This window comes from Drosophila montana, unplaced genomic scaffold (genome assembly GCF_035044405.1).
Source record: "Drosophila montana isolate Dmon_TW-CO22-7 unplaced genomic scaffold, ASM3504440v1 contig_3848_1, whole genome shotgun sequence".
Taxonomy (NCBI): domain Eukaryota; kingdom Metazoa; phylum Arthropoda; class Insecta; order Diptera; family Drosophilidae; genus Drosophila; species Drosophila montana.
The window spans coordinates 91,940-107,443 of record NW_026998720.1 but is presented as its reverse complement, the minus strand read 5'-3'; the positions used below and the strand labels follow the sequence as shown (position 1 = coordinate 107,443).

The window sequence follows — 15,504 nt, the reverse complement described above, 5'->3', positions numbered from 1 at the left end:
ACATTCTTTGCTCAAGTGCAGCCAACTTTGCTCACTATCGCATCTCTGATATTTATGCATATCGATAAGTAAATTAGTATCGATTGTACTTCAATCGATAGCACATCGATATATAGAAACGCTCTTAAAATTACCAGCAAATAGAGAATATATAGAAAATATCATCTATTATTTTTATATGGCACTGTTATTAGAAGCTTGAGACAGAAATTGGAATTATACCAGCAAATATTTCCTCACTGTCAGAAACAGTCCGATAGCATGTTAATTGTTTTCTTCTTCTTATATGTAACGAACTAGATGAACGACATTCGTTCATTCAGTTTAGTGAGTCGTTCGATTGAACTTATTCCGAACGATTCGATACAACGTGTGCAGAAAAAGTAATAAATAATAATAACTCGTAAATAATAAACGAAAAATGCATTTAATGCACACGCATAGTGTTACATATTATACAGCGATCCATTGTAGTTAGTGCAGCAAAGCGACGCGGCAACGTGCAATCAAAAGACCGAATCCAGAGCCAACTAGAAATGTGTGTCCACGTAGTGCAAAATCAGATTGTCATGTCTGCTGTTTTTATACATATAAACCCAGTCCAATAAGTGGAATGGCGCGAGCGCCAAGGGTGCGGCAAATTGACATGTTTGTAGGGCACACAGAGTATGCCTAGCTCCAAAGTGCAAGATTACGAAATTAAAAAAATTTGATGAAAATTACAAAGTATTATGCGTGTTAACCACGTACATAATACAAATACATGCATACAAAGCCGTAGACGCTAGCACATACAAACTCACACGCATGCAAAGAAAGAAAGTGCTGCCTAGAGCTTGACAAAGAACCTAAACAGGTTTTTAACCTAATTATAATCGGTCAGATATTATTTCCTGAGCGCAATAACATTCAGCGGCAACATTTTTTCATTTTATTTATGTCAAGGCTGCTTGCACTTGGATCCAAAAACCGGACGTTCAGCGTTTGCTATACAATTAGTACTTGACTTTGGTCGCATTTAGGTTACGAACGAGACAGAAAATTGATTATTATTAACAAAAACAGAGCCGCGTTGTGTTTCACTGCAGCTGGACATTGAACTTGCTACGCATATTCTCATTTTCCTTGTCTTGCTTTGTGTTTACCACATTTTCTATTTTTCAGTAAAGCACCGCACTTCCCCCCAACAAACACACACTCAGCCTTTTGCTACTCCCGCAAGAAACCACAGCACAAGCCAAGATGTTCATTTGGGACTGGTTCACGGGTGTTCTCGGATACTTAGGTAAGCGTCTGGGCGAAATGGAATTTGACATTGCTACATGAGCTATTTTCTTGAGCGCTTGCCAACAAATCAGCAGCAGCAACAACAACATCATCAATATCAACAGCAGAAGCAGACAACAAAAGCTAAACGAAATGTTTCAGCTGTATGCGGGTCAATTGTATGCGTGTATTGGTGAAGCTGTTGGTTTTTAATTAATGTCGATTTAGTAAAGTCGGTTTAACCTTAGCATTGGCATTGACTGGCAAACGCTCAAGCTATTTTTTGAATTATATATTAATAATCATTAAAAACCATTCGAAACACCCAGGTCTATGGAAAAAGTCCGGCAAACTATTGTTCCTTGGCTTGGATAATGCTGGTAAGACTACATTATTGCATATGCTCAAAGATGATAAGCTGGCGCAGCATGTGCCAACACTGCATCCAAGTAAGTGTTAAATACAGCTACTTTATTATATGTTACTAAATCGTATTTATTTGCCCTGCTTAGCATCCGAGGAGCTGTCCATCGGCAATATGCGTTTCACTACATTCGACTTGGGTGGACACACTCAGGGTAAGTTAAGCTCGGTTGAAAGACAGAACAATTCAAAAACATTTCAAACATCCAATCATCTAAGACCTTATTAAAATCAAAAATAATGCGCATGTTAAAACGTGCTCTTTGTCTAAATATAGCGCAATGCATATACATAGCACAAAGACAGCACAGAGAAACAACAAAACAATCAGCGTAAAATATAGCACAGGGGGTCACCCATACTAGCAGAAAGCGAAACACGTTGTAATTTTTGCCAGTTGTTGCGTTCACTCTTTCAACAAAAAACAAGAACAACAAATGTCTATAGATATTTATAGATATATCTGCATGTAAGTCATAGTTAATCTGTATTACGACAGAACAGATATGTACCATATAGGAAACTAATTAATACATATGCTTAAAAACATAAATTAAATAAAACCAGACTGCAAGCATTTATAAATAGTTTGGTCTTGGACACAATTTGTCTACTGTGGTTAACAACCACTTGTAATTGTTATTGGCTATACAATAATAATAGCTATGCCCAATTTATTGTACAGTGAAAACTCTACTAACGGACAGTTTTCTTGATCGATCTTAATCCTTGCTTTTACTATTTTGCTAATAGTCAATTGTCAAACTATACGAATTTACAGAAAAGTAAATTGACCCCAGAGAAATCTTAAAATATTCAGCAATTTGTAATAGGAATATAGGAATATTCGCTGTAAATACTAGTAGAATATTCAAAAACTAAAAAACGGCGAAAATTTGTAACAATTCGTATTACTATCAAACTTTAAAACTGTTTCCAACCAGCTCGAAATTCAATTTTCAGTAGAACAGGCAATTTTATCTTACAAATCGAATCTCTTCATTAACATTTTATAATACATGCATATATATAAAAAAAAAAGGTTTGAACCTCGACAATTTTTTGGTAGCTTACAACACCGGTTTCTTTAAACTGATAACCACTGTGCCTGGAATAATTATAAAATGTGCTATGTCAAGCAGTCAGGCCTAAGTTGCCATAACAAGTATGAAAACTGCACACGATCAACAACAAATATAAACACATGCATAAGTATACTATATTGTTTAATATATAAGAATACCTCAAGTTTTTACGTGCAAGCAAATCTATATAATAAAGCTCGTAAGCGTTAGATGGCGCAAACTGGCTAGCGAGTGTGCATAATATACATACATATATTATTGATAAGCGAGCAGCGAGGCGCAGCTCACGTATATCACACATATATTAGAGGCCTAAAGAGCCCAAGTAGCGCTGTCAGCGTTACGCTCGATTTTTAGACAGAGCCGTATTTGCTTAGAGTGAGAGACACTAAATAGTCAGCGTCAGCGTCAGCGTGATGATATCAAAATCGTGACTGATAGCAATGGGGGCGGGAGCGGCATGTTTTTGTTTGATTTAGTCATGTAATTGGGCTGTTTAGATAAGTCCGTTCAGTTACTAATTAATGTTTGCTTTGTTGCAGCACGTCGTGTTTGGAAGGATTACTTCCCAGCTGTAGATGCCATCGTATTTTTGATAGACGCCTGGGATCGCGGCCGCTTCCAGGAGAGCAAAAACGAGCTGGATTCGCTGCTCACAGATGAAGCGCTCTCCAACTGCCCCGTGCTCATATTGGGCAACAAAATTGATAAGCCTGGCGCGGCCAGCGAGGATGAGCTGAGAAATGTGTTCGGACTGTATCAGTTAACGACCGGCAAGGTATAGCTAAACTTGTTTAATATTGTCGCTCAATATATTTAATTAAATTCTTTTTTGGTTTCGGCATCGCAGGGCAAAGTTGCACGCTCCGAATTGCCTGGTCGCCCGTTGGAATTGTTTATGTGCTCCGTGCTGAAGCGACAGGGCTATGGCGAGGGTTTCCGTTGGTTAGCGCAGTATATTGATTAAGTCATGATTAACATAAACAACAAAGTAACAAACAGAATTCAACAACCACACAACAAAGCAAAGAACTTGGCTAACAACAAAAAAATATATTTAGAATGGACAAACAGAAACGACAGTAAGCAAATCGAAGCTGCGAGCGCAATTTCCAATTTATACACAATGATAAACAATAAATCGTAAAACAAAACAAAAGGAACTAAATTAAAAAATAAAGCAAAAAAATATTTTTTAAAAAACAAAGTGCAAAACCTCTTCTAAAAACTCAACGTAGACGCACGCAGGTTGCCAATAAAGAAAATAAAAACGGGAAACTTAAGGAATGCGTGGGAAAAGCTTTTAAAAATAATTATGTATGAATAATAAATTGTAGCAAATTAAAAGGTGATTTTTTTAAGGACCATGTGCTTGCTTATGTTCCATAAATAAATTTTATTATTTAAACATTTTAAATAATCTGTCAAATTTTTTTGATTTGGTCTTTTTCAATTTTTTCTATATAACTTGCCGATATATTTTCCACGACCAATTTAATTTGTTGCTACATCTTTTAAGTTGCATGGGAAACAATTTATAAAAACGCAAATTTACAATAAAAAGATGACACATTTTTTGTATAAAACCATTTGAATGCATTTTCAACGCCCAGGCAGAAGGAACCTTTTCCCAGGTCATTTATATCGTTTCCAACGAGTAAACATTTTAGTAGAAACCGGAATATATATTCCATCAACGAAACGCAGTGCAGATTTTTACAAATATATTGAATTTATTTATGTTGCATTTAAGTCGTTGGCGAATTATCCTTGGCGGATCAACTTGAAATTAATAAAACATCAAATTGACTAATTAGAGCTAATATTAATCGGCTGTTTGGTCTAGCCGGGGATAATTCATAGTTTATTTTTACAGCAACATGTTTACTTGTCTATGTAGAAAAATATTACTAAAACATGCAGAAATGATCAGGGTCAGGATTGCGCTGTTAGCTTGGGCGGGATGTGCGGTCGGACGAACGTTGACAACGCGGCACGCGACCACAGAATAACAGTTGACGATGAAACAGCCGCAGGAGCAGGCTATTCCTTTTCGCTTTGTGTTGACATCAAGACTGCGAAGAGCCCATAGCACCTCCGCCATCACCGCTGCCGCCCATGCGCCGTTTTTTCTTTTTCTTGGCCGTGAGACTTTCCTGGCCACTATCCGTATTTGAATCGGCGTCCGCCTCGGTCTCTGATGAAGAGGAACTGCTGGACGAGGAGGATGAGCTTGAATTGCTCGAGCTATCGGAGGCGAAACCCGTGCTTTCGTTTATATTAATACTTTCGGCTATTTGAGCCAACTCTGGCCTCTGCTCCCGCAGCACACGCAGCCATTTACGCGACAATTTGGGACGACCGCGCACCGTCTTGTGCCACACACACGGAAAGTTCGTAATGCTACAAAAGTTCTGCGTTATCGCAATGGTATCGTCCAGATTGAGTACCACGTGCCACCAGCCGCCAGGCACAAACACCGTCTCGCCAGCACACTGTAGCACCTCGATGGGTTTGTATTCCTGCGGCCACGAGGGCAGTTGGGTGCGCGGATAAATGGTGCTAAACCAGGTGATGGCCTCGTCGCGCTGCTTGCCGCCCATAGCGCTGGTGACCTTCAGCAGGTCCTTGGGCGTGTGCGTGGGAAATAAGCACCACCGCTTGTGGCCACGTATTAGCGTATTCCAGGCACTGGTACCCAATGGATCAATATGAATGCCAGTGCCGGAACGAGATGGACCCATGACAAACCATCTATATGGCGGGCGACGATCCTCGCCGCAATACTTGAAGAGATCATCACGAAAATATTTGGGCACCGTATAATCCTCCAGCAGCTTTCGCCGACGATGATGCTCGCCAAAGCTGCTATCGAATATGTAAAGCGGACTGTCGTCGCGAGTCCCTTGCATATATTCCACATAGTATTTCATTTTCATCTTCACGCTATATCCTTCATTATCCTCGCCGCACTTGAATTTTTGGTTGCGATACTTCTTAGCAAGGCGGGAGAGCGTCCATTTCTCCTGGGCCAGCCAGCCATCAGCGCAACCGGTAATTATTACGGGCAGATAGGGACGCTCGTAGCGTTCAATGAATTCATCACATGTTATTGTTGCATTGTCAATTCTTTCCAGGTTATCCGTAAAGTCCCAAAATGGTTCAAACTTCTCATAATAGCGCATCGCAATCCACGCGGTATCTCCATCCAGTTCAGGCCGGGCCTTGCGCTTCACGTCACGCGTACGCTTTCGGGATCGTTTCGGCAGTTTGAATTCTTCGCTCATTATGAGAAATTCAGTAAAAAGAAGCGAAATGGTAATTAGGCAGTTGGTGGATGACTTTCTGCACGTCGCATTCAGAGCCAATGCAGATGAGTTGCAAATACGATATCGATATAGATTTCTTCAAAAATTAATGATTCCTATGATATCGATTTTTTGCTGAAAGCGTAGTTCAATTTGAATTCAATGCAATAGAAATATTTTAACTCTTAATTATACAACATTTTTCCAGACAGACCTCTTTAGGAACAGCAAATTATTTTCCATACTTTTTATTTCAAATTTGTAAATTAACTTTTGCAGGAAAGTCACCAATGTCACAATCAAATATATCGATAGTCAATTGCGGTATATCGTCGGCCTCACTCATGTGACAGAAGCAAAAAATAGGTGTTTTATGAAGAAAAATAATGATAAGCCAAGTTGGAAGAGGTACGTTTTTGAGAACTATACCTCGCTAACGTATATAAGTTAAATTAAACTCTTACAGAGTTTTACAGAGTGCCGCATCGCATTTTAGACCATCGCGTATTTGTTAACGGCGAAATCGAAACATTTTTGGATAATTTCGAAGTAAAACGCAACGATAGCGAAGTTGAGAAACTTTTCCAGGTCACCGAAATTGTGGGTTCACTTAAATACGACCTTTCAGAGCGGTGCATTGCATTAGGTAATCAGAAGCTTACCGAACTTGCCACAGGTGTTAACAACTTGCTTTGTGGCGTTGAAGCGCTTCTGGAGAAAGCCAAAGTTGAACGAACAGTGCGTGTATTTAACTAATAATCAAATATTTTCCAACCGAATTGTGAGTAATCTTTTTGTGTACCCAGCCCAGCGCCAATCTACAGGAGGCAAGACTTGCACGTGAGCAACGCAAAGCAGAATTTATTAACAATCTGCAGCACAGTTATCAAAGAATTGATAACTCATTCGAGGAAAAGGAGGAGGAAATAGCCGAACTATACTCGGACTTGCAACTTAAGCTGAACATTAACAAATAAGTACGCCAGCGACATGCTGAAGTCAACAATCGTGGACACTCGTGTGCGGCTTCGCCCATCCAAGAAGTTCTTGGATTCGCTAAATGCACAGAAGGAACATTTGAAAGAACTGCCGGCCAATTTGGCCACTGCACTGGAGAAAAACGGGTACAGCGTTCCGAAAAGTATCAGAATCTTGAAAGACAGTGAGCTTGCCTTTAAGCGCCCACAGATTGATACAAAGCTGCTGGAAAAACTAACAGCAGATGTCCCAGATGTGCCCCAAGAAGCAGCGGAAGCCCCAGAGGAGGAGGAACAGCAGCGGCCAATTGTGGGCCACTTTTTATATCTGAACGACTTGCACTGGCTTAACTCAACTTTGACTGAGCTACGCAAAAAAAATTTAATTGATGTATTTCTCTATGAGCTAATTGAAAGTTGCGAGCTCATACTGCCAGAGAATGAGTTTAAGCCTCGTAATCCCGAGCTTGAGGCGCGTTGCCAGCGCTTGCGTGAGGAGCAGCAAAATCGAGAATACCAAAAGATGACCAAAAATGTTGATGCAACCCTGAAGCATGTTCCCGAGGACACCGTTGCCTATCAATGTGAGTTAATCAATCAAGTTAAATCAATATAGATAAATCATGATAATTCTCATCTTTCTTGCAGTAAAAAGCATCAATAAGCAAATCATAGCCGTGGCTCAGTTCATCTTCTCGGTAGCGGCAGGATTTACGTTTGGTTTCTTTGGTGTCAATTTGATGGTTGGTCCCTTGCCCTTTGGTTTTCGAATTCTGCTGGGTGTCATTGTGGCACTAGTTATAGCGCTCGCCGAGATGTATTTCCTAGCCAAGAAGCTGCACGAATATGATGAGGTCTTGGATGCGCCCAAACGTAAAACTCCAAACTCGACTAAAGTAAGCGGCGTGCAAAACATTAAGCCGCATGTTGATTAAAAAGTAATTTAAAAAGCTTAGCGTTAAGTTTCGTTTGCAGTATTTGGGTTAGATAAATAAGTTTTGATTTTAACAGAGGAAGGGAAGGGCTTTTCGATATATGTTGACAATACACATACACTTATTCGTAGTGGTTCTGGTTGGGGTTTGGATTATTCCAGCTGTCGTCCAAACTTTCGTTGCCACTGCCTCGACCTAGCAATGCCATTAAATAAATGAACATAATGAAAGCCAAAATGCCACTGAGTACCAAGAACCAGGTGCGACGCCAAGGCGGACGCGATGACGGTGCATAAAAGCGACGCGTCCATCGCGAGAATAGCTCAGCCGGTGTGCGGCGCTGGTATTTATTATCATCACGATCCGTGCCACCTATGGGCGACTGACGCGGCAATAAAGGACGCCGGCTGCTAGTTCCTAATAAAAAAAAATAAAATGTTTTAAAATGGCATACAGATTGAAACAACGTACAACGAACCATGTGAATCGCCTGAGCTAGGCGGATTAAATGCGTCCATTAACAGCACGGAATGTGGACTGGAACTATCAACGCCTCCATTCGGTTTCATACGCTCACGCTCGCCAGCGGAATGATGGTGCACTTTGGTTATGTTCGTAACAGCCGACTGGCTACCAATAGCTTTCGACTTGAAGCTATTGTTTTGATCATCTGAAAGCTGCGAATTGATTTGTTACTATGTAAACAGTTCAACTATGCCATCCCGTTGAGCATTTACCAAGGCAAGACCCAGTCCATTTCGTCCCCAGTTCACTTGGGCCAGATAGTGTTTGAGTGCATCTGCCACGGGTGAGACCAAATTTGATGTTGGAAAAATTTCGACGTTACAACTTGGGCATTGATGGCCACTAGGCGCTGTATTCGCAGGCAAACCGGCTTGACGTGCATTCAAGCAGTCCCAGTGATAAACATCTAGGAATGAACATTAAATAATCGATGAAAATTTCCTGACTGTCTGCGGATACTAAGCACTTACGGTAACACACCAGACGTACACATTCGCCCTGCTCCAGGCCGGTGCCGCACAGCGTACAATTGGATATATAGTCGCTATCACGTAGCCATTGTAGATACGATTGCACTATGCACTATACGAGAGTAATTGATTCATTAAAATTTATTTATCACTTATAGATTGAGTTCGAAACCTACCTTGGGATGGCTCTGGACCATGCAGTGCTCACAAACATTTACTCTATGCTCGAAGCAGAATTGGTTTGTCACCAATCGTTTTGGACATTTGCAAAGTCCCATTGTGGATACTGAGGAGTTATTGTCTTTGTTTTCAATAAGCTTTGTATCGCACTTGAGCTAACAGTCGTTATTTACCTTGGGCGCACAAATTTGTATTATCGCATATTTATTGTGAATAATTCTAATTATTTTAATTTTGTGCTTAGCTTTTGTTGGAATTTTTGCCTAGATAATAACAGAATCGACAGCCACGTATTTATACTGTTTCCAGACCGACCAAAATTCTATCGGACTTCCGATTAATCGATAAATTGTTTGTATGGGGGCGCAGTTGGTTTTGGTTAGTATTTGAATGCACAGTATAAATTTTAAGTTGGGAAATGTTTTTAGCTCAAAATGTAATTTTATCATCCATTAATATATAGATATATATATATATATATATAATGAACTCGAATGCTGTCAAAATAACTTCTGAATGAACAGTACTTAAATTACCGTAACAATAAAAAACAATGCTTCAATTTTTAGTCTAACCAATCGTTCATATATTGACAATTAATAGCGGTAACATCGCCACAATTGGAGCAATTCTTAATCACGGGGCATATGCCACATGGCATTTGAACCAAACCAGGTGCCGGCAAAGGTAAATTTACCGCACGATACACGTACGTTCCATCTGATTGTAGTATGCGTTCTGCGCTGCCATCATAGACTACGGTTTTCAGTATGGTCTCTAAATCATCCTCATCTAGATTGACTTTACTAATACCCAAATCCGAAATAAATTTGTGGACCTCCTTCACAGTGCAACAGGACATTTGTTTAAACGCCAGAGGTCCATCGCGTTTCTTCTCGGCACCCTCACGTTTCATTTGAAGAAATCGCAAGCATTGTTGGTTGAGCACATCCACGAACTCGACTTCAAAATCCTGGTCCTGATACCAAGCACCGCCCGTTACAGACCGATCTGCTTCCATGTTGTATAGCATATAGACTTTCTTTTTGCTGGCCTTGATTGTGAAAATTCAAATGTAATTCTTATGATTTCTCTTATAGTTAGCGTTCACTTACATTCACTGATTTAACGGCTTTGATCAGTTTCTTTGTTTCCAAATTCTTGAGGATTTTGTTTAACTGTGTCATGTTCAAATTGGACTTCATGCGTATATCACGTATCCAAATGCCTTTGTTGCCGCCCTCTTCAACTATACTATAGACGATCTTCTCTTCATTATCAGCGTCTTTCGGTAGAGCGCTTTTCTTTTGGGGATCTTTGGCACGATAAATAAGTTTCTCTCCTTTCTTTAAAACCTCTATGCTCCCTTGCTTCAACAGTACATTGAGACCTTCGACCCGCGAAGCAGCGGACATATCCGACAATGCTTTGGTAAGGTCATCATTTGTGGCACCACCCGGAATTCCTTGGATTACAGCAAACAAAAGTTGAGCGATCTCGGCTGCCATTGTGATCTGTAATTAAAAAATTCAAATAAATTGGTGGGGTAAATTATGTCAAATGTGGAGCAACACAGTAAATGAGGAGCATTTCTGTTATTAGGCTGCTAAGTAAGGGCATTGTACACAGGCGAATGTTTTTGTTTTCAATAGTCGAAAGTAAATTGAGCTGTTTTATTTTTACAATAACTTACGATTTTACAGTGCTAAAATGTCGCAAACACACAGTTCAGATGACGAAACTGATTTTAAGGCCGTCAATACAACTAATTACCAACGAATACAGGAAAAAGTAGAAAAGGTATGGCAAAAGCGTGCTTCAAAGTGGGAACCGAGTTGCCTGTCAGCTTACTTTACGACGTCTGTTAAGAAAGAGAAGAAGAAGCAATATGTTAAGTGTGCAGTCCCAAAACTTCGAAATCAGCTGACAACTTACAGGATCAAGCATATGAGAATACTGAATACTCTATCTTTCCTACAGATAAATTATGCTGATGGAATTGCAGATGGACGCGAACAAGTGTTTCAGACCAGCTTCGATCAAGGCTATGCCGATGGATTAAGAACTGGAATGGAATTATCCAAGTTCCCGGCCTTTTATGACGTACTCAAAACCGCAAATATTGACGAAACTTTATCAAAGGAGCATGTGGCCTACGAGGAAATGAAGTTATCAAAACCTACAGATAAGTGCCACTTTAAGTATTTGGAGCATCAAAGTGAGCCACTCAGCGTTGTATCCGAAAAACAAAATGCCTATATAGACAATTTTTTGGAACACTGCGACGAAGCGCTGCAAAAAACAACAAATTTATTCAAGTCGCAAGCGAAATGATTTATGTATTAACCTGATTTAATGCGTGTGTGATTAGGAATTATAATATATTAACTGAAAGTTGATTTGACTTATAAATACAATCCCTCGGGCGTGCCTTCCTTCTTGCGGTACAAAACGCTCTCCTTCGATTTTTTAAAGTCCTCGTTGGTCACTTTCATGCGGCGCTCGCGCAAGGCCATTAGACCAGCTTCTGTGCAAATTGCCTTAATATCAGCGCCAGATAGGTCATCTTTGGCCATAATTAGCTCATTCAGATTCACATCCTCAGCGAGCGTCATGCGCGAGGTGTGTATGGTGAAAATGCGTCGCTTGGTCTTCTCATCGGGCAGTGGGAACTCAATCTTACGATCAATACGTCCCGGACGTATAAGCGCCGGATCCAGCGTTTCAATCCGATTTGTTGCCATGATAACTTTAACGTCTCCGCGAGAATCAAAACCATCGAGCTGATTGAGTAACTCCAACATGGTGCGCTGAATTTCGCGCTCTCCGCCCGAGTTGGAATCATAACGCTTTGTGCCAACAGCATCAATTTCATCAATAAATACAATAGACGGCGCATGCTCCTCGGCCACGCGGAACAGCTCGCGCACCAACTTGGGACCATCGCCCAAGTACTTTTGTATAAGCTCTGAGCCGACAACGCGCAAGAAAGTCGCAGAGGTTTGATTGGCAACAGCCTTGGCGAGAAGAGTTTTACCAGTGCCGGGAGGACCATAAAGAATAACGCCCTTTGGTGGTTTTATGCCCATTTCCTCGTAGTATTCGGGATGAGTTAACGGAAGCTCAACAGACTCCTTGATTTCTTGTATTTGCGTATCCAGACCACCAATGTCCGCATAGGTTTCCTGTGGCGCTTTCTCCAGCTTCATAACCGTGACCATGGGATCTGTGTCGTCACTTAGAACACCCACGACAGCATGAACCTTGTGATTCAAGAGGACAGAGCAGCCAGGCTCCAATTGGTCCTTGTCGACAAAGGACAGAATGCTGACGTAGTGCTCGGAACCCACGGATGTCGACACAATCGCATGATTGTCATCGATAATCTCCTCTAGATTGCCCACGGACATTGGTGTGCCACGCAAGTCATCCACCTTGGAACGTTCTTCCTCATTCTTCTCGTCTTGTGGCTTCAGGCGCTCCTGGTTGCGTATAAACTCGTCCTCCATCATAAGGTAATCCTTAATGCGCTCCAATTTAAGCAGCTTTAGACGACAGCGTGTATGGGGCGTCACTTGCGGCAGCTTCATGGCCGCATCGGGACCCTTTGCGCGACGCTTCTTTTTGCCAACACGAGTCGGAATTGGTGGCTCATATTTCTTCTTTTTGTCTTTGTCATCCTTCTTGTCTCCAGTTCCACCCTGTGCCGATTGGTTTTGACCCTGCAAAACGCCAGTACTCAATTAAACTTACAAAACTAAGCCTTTTCCCAGGCCAATTTACCATATTGCGTGTCTTCTTTAATATAGTCAAACGAAAATTAATTTATTTTGTCGGCAACACAAACAGATTTTTACTAGTCATAACCAACATGAAGTTGGCTGCGGCTACACTGCCAGTGTGTACACTTTGTATCGAACATGGTTGCACGACAAAATAATATTTTTGGCGCCTACTTTAAATTTAAATTTAACATATTAATGAACTCTTGTTTCGTTATTTATATATTATCTTGTGAATGCAATTATAATTTTTTTTTTAATAAGACAATTAACTTTTTGATAGACGTTTAGAATACGAATAACAACATACGTTGTTATGTACTTTTTAACATGGCATCACATTTAACATAGCATCTTATTACAGTAGTAATTTTCTACTCAACATATTCACCACAAAAAGGAAGGACATAGCAAGCAGATAACAAGTTTCTTAACAAGTAAATTTAATTAACATAAAGTTCAAGGTTAGAAAACAACAAAAATAAACATTTCCGTAGATCCCAAGAATATACGCAAAAAATCAGACGAAACAACAGAAATAACGTCTTCATTTATTAGCGATCGGCATTTCGTCATCGGCTTATCAACAGGTACGTAATTATTAAGGCACCTGTAGATTCATGTACATGTAATGAATTTCTGTTAACTATTTTTAGATACCTGTAAAATTGTCTACGTAACATTCGAGTGCTTTATCTAAATGCTTTATTGGTTATAATGATGTTCGAATTATTTTATTTGACCATTACAAGTTTAATAATTGTGTTCGTCGCGTCCTACATATTAATAATATTTAAATGTACACGAAAAGTTATTGTCCAAATTGTACTTTCAAATGAGGAAAATGTTAAACGTGAATTCGTTCAGGCACCTGGTCCACATCCTTGGCCTATACTCGGAAACTTGGATATAATTGGCCGTTTTAAAAATCCGTTCAAGGGCTTTGGAACATTAGCAATCCATTATGGAGACATTTACTCCTTAACTTTTGGTCACACACGCTGCCTTGTGGTGAACAACTTGGAGTTAATACGAGAGGTTCTAAACAAGAATGGGAAATTCTTTGGTGGTCGCCCGGACTTTCTACGCTACCATAAGCTGTTTGGAGGGGACCGTAACAACTCTCTAGCTCTATGCGATTGGTCTCAACTGCAACAAAAACGCCGGAATTTGGCGCGACGCCACTGCTCTCCGCGAGAATCGTCCTCTTATTTCAACAAGATGTCAAGTATTGGATGTGATGAGATTGACATTTTGATGGAAGAGCTGAGAAAAGTTATTATACCTGGACAACCACTCGATTTGAAACCAGTTTTAAACGCAGCATGCGCAAATATGTTTAGCCAATACATGTGTTCAATACGATTTGATTATGACGATATGGAATTTCAACAAATCGTTAAATTTTTCGACGAAATTTTTTGGGAAATTAACCAAGGACATCCATTGGATTTTTTGCCATGGCTATCACCATTTTACCAGCTACACACGAAACGAATTGCATATTGGTCTACAACAATACGTAAATTTATTCTGGAGCGTGTTCTTAACCAAAGGGAGCTGAATATTGATCCTGAGGAGCCAGACAACGATTTCACGGATGCACTACTGAAAAGTTTGATAGAAAACAAAAATATGTGTCGTAATACAATTATCTTTATGCTGGAAGACTTTATCGGTGGCCATTCAGCTGTTGGTAATTTGATAATGCTGGCTCTTGCCTATATAGCCAAGGATCCAGTTATTGGTAGAAATATTCAATTTGAAGCAGATGTTATCTCAAATAATGGAAAGCGAAATATAACTTTGGAAGACATGGAAGAAATGCCTTACACCATGGCCACAATATTCGAAGTTTTGCGCTATTCATCGTCTCCCATTGTACCACATGTGGCTACTGAGGATTTGGTTATTTCAGGATTTGGAGTGACTAAGGGCACAATTGTGTTTATAAACAACTATGTACTAAACATGAGCCAAGAAAGTTGGAGGAATCCCAATCACTTTTGTCCAGAACGATTTTTAGAACAAAAATGTATAAATAATGCTCAAAAATCATCAACGATTTCTGATAAGAGAAAAATGTCCGAAGACTCTGATTCAGGCATAGAGTTCGAAAACGATAGTAAATTTGGATTACAATATTCGCATATAAGAAACCTAAAAACGAAATCTGGTACAACTAATCAACTGACTGATGAACTACCAAAGTTTCGACTGAGAAAGAATCTTCCACATTTTCTACCTTTTAGTATAGGAAAACGTACTTGCATTGGACAAAATTTAGTACGAGGCTTTGGTTTTATATTGCTGTCCAATATATTATTGCGTTATAATATAAGCAGTCCAGACATTTCAACGATTAAGGTAAATCCGGCCAGCTTAGCGTTGCCCGCAAATTGCTTTCCACTAGTATTAACAGAAAGAAAGTAAAATTCACAAAATAATATTTTCAATATGCCATTTGTCATAACATAGAATATAACCAAGCTTAAAAGTAAACTTTTCGAAAATGTAATTACATATATTGGTAGTTTTATTATAGGATAATGT

General features: G+C 39.9%; 9 protein-coding genes across 12 annotated transcripts; 5 read left to right on the top strand and 4 right to left on the bottom strand.

Annotated features, from left to right (window-relative positions):
- The first annotated feature begins 235 nt into the window (after positions 1–235).
- Positions 236–3,981, top strand: Sar1 (Secretion-associated Ras-related 1). Its single transcript, XM_064697123.1, has 6 exons — positions 236–383; positions 1,165–1,285; positions 1,596–1,715; positions 1,779–1,844; positions 3,317–3,552; positions 3,625–3,981. Exons 2-6 carry the CDS (start codon positions 1,243–1,245, stop codon positions 3,739–3,741), a joined length of 582 nt encoding a protein of 193 aa, XP_064553193.1. The 5' UTR covers positions 236–383; positions 1,165–1,242; the 3' UTR covers positions 3,742–3,981.
- Positions 3,982–4,487: 506 nt separating this feature from the next.
- Positions 4,488–6,147, bottom strand: PSR (Bifunctional arginine demethylase and lysyl-hydroxylase PSR). The gene has a single exon (XM_064697117.1). The coding sequence runs from the start codon at positions 6,059–6,061 to the stop codon at positions 4,844–4,846; it is 1,218 nt and encodes a 405-aa protein (XP_064553187.1). The 5' UTR covers positions 6,062–6,147; the 3' UTR covers positions 4,488–4,843.
- A 185-nt stretch (positions 6,148–6,332) lies between these two features.
- Positions 6,333–7,059, top strand: Muted (muted). The gene is made up of 3 exons (XM_064697125.1): positions 6,333–6,490; positions 6,549–6,820; positions 6,889–7,059. Exons 1-3 carry the CDS (start codon positions 6,469–6,471, stop codon positions 7,057–7,059), a joined length of 465 nt encoding a protein of 154 aa, XP_064553195.1. The 5' UTR covers positions 6,333–6,468.
- A 13-nt stretch (positions 7,060–7,072) lies between these two features.
- On the top strand, positions 7,073–8,014 carry LOC135438709 (transmembrane protein 199). The gene is made up of 2 exons (XM_064697122.1): positions 7,073–7,643; positions 7,708–8,014. The coding sequence occupies exons 1-2, from the start codon at positions 7,073–7,075 to the stop codon at positions 7,992–7,994; spliced, it is 858 nt and encodes a 285-aa protein (XP_064553192.1). The 3' UTR covers positions 7,995–8,014.
- On the bottom strand, positions 8,012–9,585 carry LOC135438706 (zinc finger protein-like 1 homolog). Of its 3 annotated transcripts, none has more exons than XM_064697119.1 (6): positions 9,343–9,585; positions 9,166–9,290; positions 8,990–9,101; positions 8,732–8,925; positions 8,473–8,671; positions 8,012–8,411 (listed from the first exon to the last, which is right to left on the bottom strand). In XM_064697119.1, exons 2-6 carry the CDS (start codon positions 9,265–9,267, stop codon positions 8,116–8,118), a joined length of 903 nt encoding a protein of 300 aa, XP_064553189.1. In that variant the 5' UTR covers positions 9,268–9,290; positions 9,343–9,585; the 3' UTR covers positions 8,012–8,115. The 3 variants fall into 3 exon arrangements, with proteins under 3 accessions (XP_064553189.1, XP_064553190.1, XP_064553188.1); XM_064697120.1 differs by having other exon boundaries at positions 9,166–9,275; XM_064697118.1 differs by having other exon boundaries at positions 9,166–9,584.
- A 129-nt stretch (positions 9,586–9,714) lies between these two features.
- On the top strand, positions 9,715–11,586 carry LOC135438712 (uncharacterized). 2 transcript variants are annotated; one of them, XM_064697127.1, is made up of 3 exons: positions 9,715–9,856; positions 10,873–10,969; positions 11,150–11,586. In XM_064697127.1, exons 2-3 carry the CDS (start codon positions 10,880–10,882, stop codon positions 11,501–11,503), a joined length of 444 nt encoding a protein of 147 aa, XP_064553197.1. In that variant the 5' UTR covers positions 9,715–9,856; positions 10,873–10,879; the 3' UTR covers positions 11,504–11,586. The 2 variants fall into 2 exon arrangements, with proteins under 2 accessions (XP_064553197.1, XP_064553196.1); XM_064697126.1 differs by lacking the exon at positions 9,715–9,856 and having other exon boundaries at positions 10,835–10,969.
- Polr3F (RNA polymerase III subunit F) lies at positions 9,727–11,005 on the bottom strand. Its single transcript, XM_064697121.1, has 3 exons — positions 10,863–11,005; positions 10,285–10,683; positions 9,727–10,223 (listed from the first exon to the last, which is right to left on the bottom strand). The coding sequence occupies exons 2-3, from the start codon at positions 10,675–10,677 to the stop codon at positions 9,735–9,737; spliced, it is 882 nt and encodes a 293-aa protein (XP_064553191.1). The 5' UTR covers positions 10,678–10,683; positions 10,863–11,005; the 3' UTR covers positions 9,727–9,734.
- On the bottom strand, positions 11,504–13,089 carry Rpt2 (26S proteasome regulatory subunit Rpt2). Its single transcript, XM_064697116.1, has 2 exons — positions 12,953–13,089; positions 11,504–12,891 (listed from the first exon to the last, which is right to left on the bottom strand). The coding sequence occupies exons 1-2, from the start codon at positions 12,953–12,955 to the stop codon at positions 11,575–11,577; spliced, it is 1,320 nt and encodes a 439-aa protein (XP_064553186.1). The 5' UTR covers positions 12,956–13,089; the 3' UTR covers positions 11,504–11,574.
- Positions 13,090–13,653: 564 nt separating this feature from the next.
- LOC135438659 (cytochrome P450 307a1-like) lies at positions 13,654–15,474 on the top strand. The gene has a single exon (XM_064697047.1). It carries the CDS (start codon positions 13,669–13,671, stop codon positions 15,382–15,384), a length of 1,716 nt encoding a protein of 571 aa, XP_064553117.1. The 5' UTR covers positions 13,654–13,668; the 3' UTR covers positions 15,385–15,474.
- Positions 15,475–15,504: the final 30 nt, after the last annotated feature.